Consider the following 10,970-nt stretch of genomic DNA (forward strand, 5'->3'; position numbering starts at 1 on the left):
ATCATGTTTTCATTTGTTTCATGACTATAACATGCTAAATCATGCATAACATGGTCCAAAACATGGGAAGAATGAGCCAAAACCGGATTTTTGGTTGAGGCAGAGGCTACTTATGTAGCATATAGGCTCGCGCCTAAAGGACCCTGCCCAGCCTTAAGTCCAAACCGTGTTTGGTCTCTTCATCTCCCTTATTTTCATTTTCATATTTGTGAACGGTTTTTACCATTTCAAATATTTTCAAACCATTTTTACAAGTTTTTAAGCATAAAACATTTTTCACCCTTGGTTCCTCATACCATGACGGTTTAATCCGTGTTTCGGTGATAATATTTGGTTAATTACATTTTAAAAGGTATTTTAAAGCCTTTTATTTCATTTATTTATACTTTAAAGGGTATTTAAAGCCTTTCATCAATGTTTTACACTTTGATAGAAATTGGATCTCGCGGGTCATGGCTTGTATCACATCGGTTTCCTTCTTTGTACTCATCAACGGACTGCCGTCGGAGGAATTTAGACTGTCTCGGGGACTGCGACAAGGTGACCCCCTTTTACCTTACCTTTTCATTCTCTGTGCTGAGGTTTTATCAAGCTTAATGAGACGGGCTGTGGAGGTGGGAAGTTTACATGGTGTCCGAGTAGCTTCTAATGCAACCCTATATCACATCTCTTATTTGCCGATGATAGTATCTTTTTTATGAGGGCGAGAACGGAGCAAGCTGAGGCGGTAAAGGGCATTTTACACCGGTATGAACAAGCCTCGGGGCAGCTCGTTAGCCTCGACAAGACTACTGTCTCTTTTAGCAAGGGAGTGCCAATCCAGAAGAGGAATAATTTGGCTACGAGGTTGGGGGTGGTCGAAGTTGATGAGCAAGCACGGTACTTGGGGTTTCCGACTGTTATGGGCCAATCCAAAAAAGTCCTCACAGATATTCTGAGGGATAAGTTAAGTAAGCGTTTGAATGGTTGGCGAGGGAAAATCTTATCTAGGGTGGGTAGGGAGGTTCTCATAAAGCATGTGGCCAATTCACTCCCTACCTATATAATGAGCATCTTTAAAATTCCCGTCAACTTTTGTGAGGAACTCAGATCCTTGATATCGAGGTTTTGGTGGGGGCATGATGAGGGGAAAATGGGGATTAGCTGGGTATCATGGAATAAGCTATGTCGATCGAAGAGTCTGGGGGGCATGGGATTTCGTGATTTCTATTTGTTTAATATGGCGCTTATAGGAAAGCAGGTCTGGCGATTGATGACGGAACCCGATGGTCGTTGGGCTCAAACGATGCGTGCTAGTCTTGGCCATAATCCAAGCTATACTTGGAGAGGCATTCTCGAGGCTCTTGATGTGTTGAAATGCGGGTGGAGGAAACGTATTGGCGATGGGTTGTCAACTCGGGTTTGGGAGGATGCGTGGCTGCCCGAGACTCAAACTGGACGCATTGTTTCACCTCGGGTTCAGGGACGGGAGGATATGGTGGTAGCTGACCTTATAGCGGTGGAGGGAGGAGGGTAGAATGAGGACATCTTAAGCACGGTTTTGCTTCATTTCGAGTGTGAGCGAGTGAAAAATATCCAAATTAGTTTGTTCAAACCGGCTGATTCGTGGTTCTGGAGGGAGGAGCGTGATGGGATATATACAGTTCGATCAGCTTATCGAAGATTAGATGGGGGTCGAGAGGAGTTGGAGATAGGAGGGGCATCAAATTGGGAGCGGGAAAAATGGCTATGGAATAGGTTATGGAAAGTCCCGGTATGGCCTCGTGTGAAGCTCTTTTTTTTTGGCAACTATGCAGCGAGGCCTTAGCAACAAGAGTGAATATCGCTTCTCGAGTCCGAGGTGAGTCTTCTTTTTGTTCTTTATGTAATAATTATGTTGAGTCGATTCTTCATCTCTTTCGCGATCGTGTCTTTGCCGAGAAAGTGTGGGAAGGTATCAGGCTTGGGGAAGAGGGTAGGGAGGGTGGCGGTGTTAGGGATTGGGTGGAGGCTAGATGGCGTGAGCTGGGTTATCGTGAACATGCCTTATTTATGGTTGGGTGTTGGGTCATTTGGGAACACCGTAATAAGGTTGTGTTCGACACGAGGGAAGTAGATGTTGTGTGTGTCATACGTAGGGTGAAGGATGTTATGGACGAAATGGAAGGGGGAGGCTTTACTCGGGATAGACATGGAGGTGGGAGGTCGGGCAGTGAGGGAGACGAAGGTAGGAGGGCGTGGGTTGCACCCCAACCGGAGTATGTCAAAGTCAATGTGGACGCGGGGACTACGGAGGGCGAGGGAATGAGTGTAGGTGTGGTGTGTCGGGATGAGAGGGGAGCGGTTTTGTGGGGCGTTTCTCTGGTGCAAGAGCAACAATGGGACTCACAGATGGCGGAAGCGGTGGCTATCATGGAAGAAATTAGTGAAGGTGCGAAACGAGGACATTCCAAGATTGTGATGGAGAGTGACTGCTTGTCGGTTATCGAGAGGCTTAAGAAGAAGGATACGGGACGAAGCATGTTGTTTGGTCGCATACGTGTCGTGTAAACAATAGTGTGGCACACTCTTTAGCTCATATTTTACCTAGAGTAGTAGGTAGATCTGTGTGGTAGGATACTTTACCACCGGTTGCGAACAATGCTGTTTGTTTTGATTCTCGTTTAATGAAGTAAGACCTTCGGGTTTTCTCCTCAAAAAAAAAAAAGCCTTTCATCATTTCTTTACATTTTCAAAACAAATTTATTAGTCATCAACACAAAGTCATCCTTGGTTCCATATACTATGTCGGATTTTAACCCGAGTACGTTGATGAATGTCGACTAATTATATTCAAATGAACTTAATACAATTAGTTCATAATTATTTTCAAAACTATTCATGCCAAGCTTGCAAAACCGAACCCGAACCCGACATCGAATATCGTCAAAACAATGACGATTATTCAAGTCTCGTTCGTCAAATCAACACAAAAACGGTCTAAACGGCCCTTTCAAACCAAAACGGGTCCAAATACCCATTTTTCAACACGTTTTATAAACGTTTTTCAATGGTCAGAACACGTCTTCCATCGTTGACTGGCCCGCGCCTAAACAGGCCATTCCTTTTTCTGTTTTCAAACCAGGGGAGACCTCCTTGCATTGCCAATAGGCTCGCGCCTCTTCTGGCTGCTTGATGCAGGGTCTGTTCCCTTTCCAGCACTAGTCTAGGACGATCCCGACTTCGGTTAGCCCGAATACAGGACGGATTAGATGACTAATTTGCTCATTCAAACACCGTATTTGCAAAACGCCTTACTAAGGCAAATGAATCACGTTATGCACCATAAACCTAATTTGGTAAATGGATGTTTAAATTCCGTCTTGCATGCAAATCAATATTAAATCCAACTCGACATCTTATACTTGATACTTGGATTAAATCAACCGACGTAGAAAGCTCTCACATGTTAGGTTTAAACTATTGGATGCACATTCATGCATTTAAACCGTTTTATCAACTTTTGCATTCAACCAACCAAGATCGATCAGTAGAGGCCACTACCGCGGGCGGGATTGGGTGTCTGATTAAAGGGCTTCCCAATACGTACCTTCATCTCTTACTCAGAAACTTTGGATAGTGGACGACCTTATCCAGGGCGTACGAGAGTCATTCTAGAGATATGATGCTAAAGAGGGACGCTTCCTTATCTTTAGTACCTATGTCAAACACTGCTTTGTGCTTCGTTTGACCGAGGTATAAAGTGGATTCGAACGGGTTCCAAGCATCCCAAAAATGCTTGGTGGCGACTCCGAACATCTCTAATCGTTTTGAGACCCTTGCCGACCGAGCCGGGCGCGCAGGTGGGCTTGTGTCCACAGATTGGCGACACCGCTGGGGATAACTAGGACACTTGTGTCTTTATGATCCCTCGATGGTGAGACTCGAACGAGGTCTTGGTTGGAATGCATTAATTGATATTACGGTCTGATGGAGCGATGTCGTCGGGTCACATCCAATCAAACACATTTATACTACTCAACAAACAACTAGTTAGCGGTAAGTCGAGGTCAATCCATGGGACGGTGCGCTTTGGGTTCTAAGTCTATCTATCTCAATTTATGCTAGTGTCACAATTGATGGGGTTTGTAGTTGTGTTCTAGATTAATGAAAGTAATGAAGTAAAGCAAACAATAAATGGAAGGATGTAAACAAATGATTAAAAGTTCTAGGATATCACGGGGTCATAAGGGATTCATGGTGTTGATCATACAAACATGTTTACAAGGTTGCAAGCAATTAATGTTGTGGGGGAACTGAGTTGGTTTATGTCTTACGGTTCATAGGAAGGGTTGGGTCCCGGAGCCGAATCGATTAGATTGTACAACACCTACAAGTTGACTTACTTTCCTCCTATTCAACTTCTATGCATGGTCTAACAAGACTCGAGTTGGTTTATGTCTTACAAGTCAAGTTGAGTAGATAAGAGATGGTTGTAAATGCAAGGATTCATAGGCTTAGCATTTCATCAAACATAACATGTGCATAAAGTTGACATCACAACAAGCAAGCAATTTAATCATGTGAACATATTAGATTAAGCATTAATCAATCCCATGTTGGTTTCCCTAATTACCCACTAATCCTAGCTTAATAAACTACTCATTCATTATCAAGTTTAGCATGTTAACAAGGTTGTCAATCATATTAACAAGGTAAAACATGATGAACAAGTGAGAAAGATTAACAATAATTAAAACAAGGGTTAAGAGAATTATACCTATGAGGATTCCAAAACAATAATGGAAAGAATAATAGAAGAACTTGATGATTGATGGAAGGTTGTCAATCTCCCAATAAACCCAATAATCTTCTAATTACCCAATAATAAGCTTGAATTACTCAATAATAAACTTGAACAATGATTAAAGGAAAGATTAATGTGTGATTTGTGGAAAGATTAAAGAGTAATCTATTCTAATCTACTCCTAATCTAATCTAAAGAAGGATTTTCTACTCTCCCCCAAAAACTTCATAATTTGATTATTACAAATGGGGTATTTATAGTGGAAATTAGGTGGATGCATTAGGGTTAACTAAGGGCTAAACTAGTAATTACACTTTTTAGATAGAGCAGGGAGGAGCTGGTATTTCTTGAAGGAAGGGCTTTTTTCTTTGAAGCTTGAAGAAGACGAAAATGTGCTGGGCTGGAATCCGAGCGGATTGGGGTGAAGACGCACGGATTCTGCACATTGGAGACGGGCGGATTCCAGAGAATCCGCACGGGTTGGACCGTAGTTCTCGTTTTCTCTTCTATTCTTCCCTTTCCTTTACTTCCATTTTATTCTTGTAGGTTTGGTCTTTAGGTCTTGCTTCCTCCTCATACTGATCCATCAAATATCGTCAAATAGCTTCCGAATATGCACGAAAGACGGGAATTTCCGCCTTATTCTCTTCTTTCCTACAAAACATATAGAATGCGATAGAAAAGCAAATAGGAAGGTTTTGACGGATAAAATGGCCATAGAATGCTATAATAGTATGCAAAATAGGCTCAATTAGGGGACTAAATGTGCGCAAATAATGATCACATCAAATATCCCCAAACCAAACCTTTACTCGTCCCGAGTAAAGAGATGACAAAAACTAGACCTTTATTTAAACTATCCTAAAATAACCGATATGAGACAATTAGCGGGTCTCACTCCGCCCCTTCAACTCATATCAAGACAACCATGAGGTAGGATGCCTTCTTTCAAGGCAAGGTGGGGCTTGCCAAAATGGCGATACATCCAAACATTAAGCACGTAAAATCAAAAAATGGATGCATTTACAAAAAGAATAGCCACTTCCTCATCAAGTGGCGGAGGCACTAAAGAGGAACAAATTTAAGAGCATGTAATCCTTCACAAATACTAGTTCAACAAATTACTAAGGCTAAGAGGATGGCACTAAATCACCTCCAAATGGTGTTAAACTAGACTACTTTCGTCCTCAATTTCCAAATGCTTTCGTCAAGGGCGATCGGATGGTGGTGGAATGATGATCCCTATGATGCTAGTAGCTTATGACATGACAAGTCTCGAATTCTCTACAAAAGTAAAGGTCATGGATCGTCCCAAGCTCGACAAAGTGGCTCGACAAAAAGGCTTTTTGGGAATGAAATGCTCAAATCTTTATACACAAAGGGTGGATATGACTAGTATTCAAAAATTGACCTCATTTGACTTTCACATTTCAAAAATTTAAGATGGGGTTTGTCCCTTCCGGGCTTGTGTCCTTTGCTTTCGCCAATCGCTTATTAGGCAACCGGTTAACCTCTAGACAATAGCTTTTCGGGGTGATAGTCACTCTGTCTCTGGGCGGCCGAATTCACAACCGTGTAGGGGCCCAATTCAATGGATCCCGCTCCAAAGCACATCGAAGTGGTACGCCTCCATCAAAACAATTTAATTTCTCAACATTCAACAATTCATAACACTTGAGGTTTCCTTGGCATTAAATTACTTCCACATGACAAAACCTTTGAAATGAGCACTTCAAACTTATTGATAGAAAGTATTTTTGGGTTGCCTTACCACAAGGTCAATCAAGGTCACCTAGATAAGTTAACCAAGTCCACATCGCATCACGGGGTTGGATAGGTGACTCACATGCAAACCCTTGACTAGGCTTTGGGTCATGGGTCAAAAGATACTAGTATGACACTGTCTAGGGTGTTTTACAACCATACTAGTAGGCAAAGTCTTAAGTTGAAAAAGTATTTGTAATGGCTTAGTTGCTCTTGTCAAAGTTCCTAATTAGGCATTTTTCAAAACTTTTCTAACATGCAACTACATGCTATGGTGAAATTATTATAAACATCCTAATGCAAGTGATTCTATCAACTAATATGCCAAATAAACTAAATGCAAGTCCTAAGTTCACATTGTTATACCGCATCAATCAAAATAAAGCCACATAGTCATTAACATAAAGAGGAAAAAGGAGATTGGAAAGATCATACCATGCGGTCTTCAATATCCTCATGTCTCGGATGTGGCGTAGTCGATCAGTGTGAACAAGGATAGAACAAACACAATATATACAAAACAATATACAAGACTACACTACAAAGGAAATAAACATGTTTTTGGATTTTTTCAATTTTTCAAATTTTTATGGTTTTTGATTTTATGAAATTAAAAGACATGTTTTTGTGATTTTTCGAAATTTTTCAATTTTTATGCATTTTTGGAATATAAATTCCCATCCCCCACTTTATTTTGGACATTGTCCTCAATGTACATGTAGGAGTAGGAATGAAAAGGAAATACATGTTTTTGAATTTTTTGATTTTTTTGAAATAAAGTACAAATGCAATGATATGATATGAATGAATGCATGTTCTAACTAAATGCAATTCTATATGATATATATTACAAATGAATGCAATCTAAACTATACTATATGATGCATGTTTTCTAGTAAACTATGGTCACTTATGATCAAACCTCCCCAAACCGATTTAAACACTATTTCTAGTGTAGAAAAAAATAGGATTGATCATTAGTGGCTATGCATGAATTCTAGTCTATATGCAACTAACTACATGGATCATGTGAGATATATACAATGCAACTATACTATATAAACTAACTAATGCAAATGCAATATGGAATATAATACAAATGCATGCGAAAACTACACTAAATGCAATGTATATACAAAAGAGAGAGAGAGAGAGAGAGAGAGAGAGAGAGATGGGTATCATACAAATGGAAGTGGTGAGGTAGGCCTCTTTCACTCGTCATCTTCATCTTGATCATAGCCATAATGATGAGAGCTCCCGGCTTGGTCGTACCCTCTTGCTTGACCCCAATACCCTCCTTGGTCAAATTCTCCTCCTTGACCCGAGTACCCTCCACCTTGGCTAGAATGCCCTCCGTCGCCTCGACCCCAAGCTTGGTTCCCTTGATTAGGAAACAAGAGCTCCGGTTGTGCCCAAGTGGGCAAAGGGCCATTAGGGTCAACATACCCTTGTTGAGCCATGTTATAGTATTGGGGATAAAGGGCCAAGTAGTTGTCGACCCTCCCTTCATGTACCCCGAGGTCCACTCTATTCATAAGTGCCATCAAGTCATTAATACCCGGGGTATTGGGGATTTCCGGTTCAAATTTGGTATAGGGAGTAGGGTATGGTGGGATAGGCACGTAGGAGGGTGGGCGAATAGGCCTTCCCGGTGCTCCACGAGGTATTTGGCGGTGCGGCTCGTCCCTTTGAGGGGGATTGTCAAGAATTTGGATATCAAGGAGGTAGCTTGGTGGAGGCGAGTATGGGCTCAATCTTGGGTCAATGCCCGGTATCTTCCAACCTTCAAGGATCATTGAAGTGCATCCTTTGGTGTACCACTCTACACTCCCTTCTCGAGTGTAGTTACACCATCGGTGACTGTTGAAGATGGTGTGCTCATCAATCAAAGTTCTCCCCTCAAGAGGAGTATAGGTCCCTCGGGCATTGAACCCGGGACAAAGGTGGTGGGCCAAAATAGTAATTAGACCTCCCATCACGAAGGTCTTGAGTTGGGTGGTTCCTTGGGCAAAATCATTGAACCTAGTAAGTATCTCAAGTGGCGTATTGAAGTTATAATGCCTCACCGCTCGAACATTCAAATAGGACTCAAGAAAAGTTAAGTCGATGAGAGTACACTTATCTTGTTCGTACCTCCCATTGATGGTACCGGCCACAAAGCGCTCGGTGAATCGAATCACCGGATGTTGGATGGCGAAGGTGTGGCAATGCTTTGGGTGGACAAAATCCCTCCCGGAGATAGCCTTCCAAAGAAGGTCCACACCGAAATTATCGGGTTTTTCGGTATAGTTGGTGGGCACCACAAGACCGAAAACATAGGCAAATTCCTCAAGCGAAAGATGATGGTCTAGGTTGCACAACCTAAACTCCATGCCCACATCGGTGTGGGTATTTGTCACAATGCGGAGGCTACTCAAGAACTCAAGGGTGAGACTAAGGTAAGTCTCCTCATGGGCATGGAAAAGTTTCCCAATGCCAAGGCCATTAAAGAACATCTCGGTAGGGTACCTTATCTTTAGGATTTCCAACACCCTAGTATCTAAGAATTGAGTGGGTTCGTAGTTCTTACCTAGTAATTTGACAAAGTTTGTGCGGTGGTCATCGGATTCAAAGAGCACCTCTTGGAAGTATTCGAGTTGTTCAATTCCTCCCCTCATTAGGGGTTGGGTGCTCCTTGGTAGCACTACCTCCCGTGGCATTGAAGAGGTTGATCCCTTGCGCTTCTTTCCGGTGGATTCAACCAATTTCTTGGCCTTTCTCTTGGTGTTCATCAATGGTGCCATTTTGATGTGGGTGATGGGAGTGTTTTTGAGAAGGGGTGTGTTTTTGAGGGTTGAGATGAGTGTTTTAGGGTTTGATAAGGTGAAGAAATGAGGGAGAAAGGGGGTGATTATATAGAAGAAAGGGGGAATCCGAACGGATAAGGGTGGGTGATATCCGGTTTATCCGAAAGAAAAGGGCAATGCGAGCGGATTTCCATCGGGACGGGCGGATTGTGCGAGACGAAGACGGGCGTCTTCGCTAGAATCCGCACGGATTCTAACACAGCAATTTTTCTTGGCTGAGAGGTGGGAAAAGACAGGCGTCTTGTGGCTGGGACGTGTGGTTTGATCAGGACGGGCGTCTTGGATTAAATCCGCCCGTATTCTGGTGCAGCACAAAATCTCGTTTCTGGGTGACATACGGGACGGGCGGCCCGTGAAGAAAACGGACGTATTGTCCAAGGACGGGCGTTTTTGCTTGAATCCGCTCGTCCTCCTCTACAGCGTTAATCATTTTTCTGACGTGGGCCCTGGTCGGGCGTCTTCCTCTAAATTCGGGCGTCTTCTGCTCCTTTCCTTCTTTTTCCTTCTTTTTCGTGCAACAACATACCCTTTCACCGATTTTCCCTTTTTCCTCATCTTTTTCTGAAATTTGCTCATTAAACATATAAGATGACTCTCTCTCTCTCTCTCTCCTCTCTCATGCAAGAAATTAAATGCAAATGCAATATTGTACAATATTATACAAAGTAAAGGGTTCAAGAAATATCTTACAAATGGTGGTTTGAGATAGGACTCCACCAAACTAATTCAAATTGTAGAAATTCTTATCCATAGAGCTCAAGGCTCTTAATAAGAGATCGAAAGCTTGTGAACAAGCTCCAAATAAGCACAAATATGGGTTGCTCAATTTGAATATGAAATTTGGCCAAGGAAGCTTGTAAAATGTTCTTTTTCTCGCTTTGTCCTTAGCGTTAGAGCTTTCCCGATGCTTCAAATAAACAAGCCCATGATTCTTGTCAACACTAAACATGAAGTGTGGTTCATTTTCATCCGTAGACTTCCACTTACCAACTTCTTCTTCAATTTTGGTGATGATGATAGCATTTTGATTTTTCAATCCTTCCAAGGTAGAAGGAGAGTTTGCATGGCATTGATGATCGGATACCATAGGAGTTGAGATTGTGGGTGCCAAATATTTACAAGTAGCCTCACGAGCAATTTTCTCTTTGAGCTTTTTCACCAAGTAGCTCTTGTATGAAACTTTGGCCTTTTGAAGAAGGTCTATCATATCCCCTTCAATGATCATTGGCTCCATGATAGGTGTCAAGTGGTCTTCATGAGGAATAAAGGAAGGACGTTCTTCTTCATGATAGGGTATCTCAAATGTCTCAAGGATAGGCTCCTCAAGCAAGGTGATATTATGAGTCCATTTGTTAGGTTCATCATCATTGTTGCTATCTTCATATGAATCATAGATGGGGGCTTCATGCAACTCTTTCTCCAACAACCCAATGTTTACTTCAAAGGACACACCCTCGTACTGACAAAGGTTAAGAGTATTTGGCTTACTCAACCTCATGTCTTCCTCATCGAACACAACACTTTCATAGTCACAAGAGCTCAAGGAGATTGGCTCTTCCCATTTCTCAGCTTCCATATCAAAAGTTACTACTTCA

At 42.1% G+C, this 10,970-nt stretch overlaps 1 protein-coding gene across 1 annotated transcript; it reads left to right on the forward strand.

The window, feature by feature from the left end:
* The first annotated feature begins 1,219 nt into the window (after positions 1-1,219).
* LOC141590298 (uncharacterized) lies at positions 1,220-2,529 on the forward strand. The gene is made up of 2 exons (XM_074410898.1): positions 1,220-1,512; positions 1,797-2,529. The coding sequence occupies exons 1-2, from the start codon at positions 1,220-1,222 to the stop codon at positions 2,527-2,529; spliced, it is 1,026 nt and encodes a 341-aa protein (XP_074266999.1).
* The last annotated feature ends 8,441 nt before the right edge of the window (positions 2,530-10,970 follow it).

Source organism: Silene latifolia, chromosome 7 (assembly GCF_048544455.1).
Source record: "Silene latifolia isolate original U9 population chromosome 7, ASM4854445v1, whole genome shotgun sequence".
In the NCBI taxonomy this organism is placed as follows: Eukaryota; Viridiplantae; Streptophyta; class Magnoliopsida; order Caryophyllales; family Caryophyllaceae; genus Silene; species Silene latifolia.

Bases quoted from the DNA above. Each gene is read 5' to 3' on its own strand.
- LOC141590298 (XM_074410898.1), top strand. From the start codon at position 1,220: ATGGCGCTTATAGGAAAGCAGGTCTGGCGATTGATGACGGAACCCGAT. The intron at 1,513-1,796 runs GTAGAATGAGGA...GCAACTATGCAG, and splicing joins ATAGCGGTGGAGGGAGGAGG to CGAGGCCTTAGCAACAAGAG.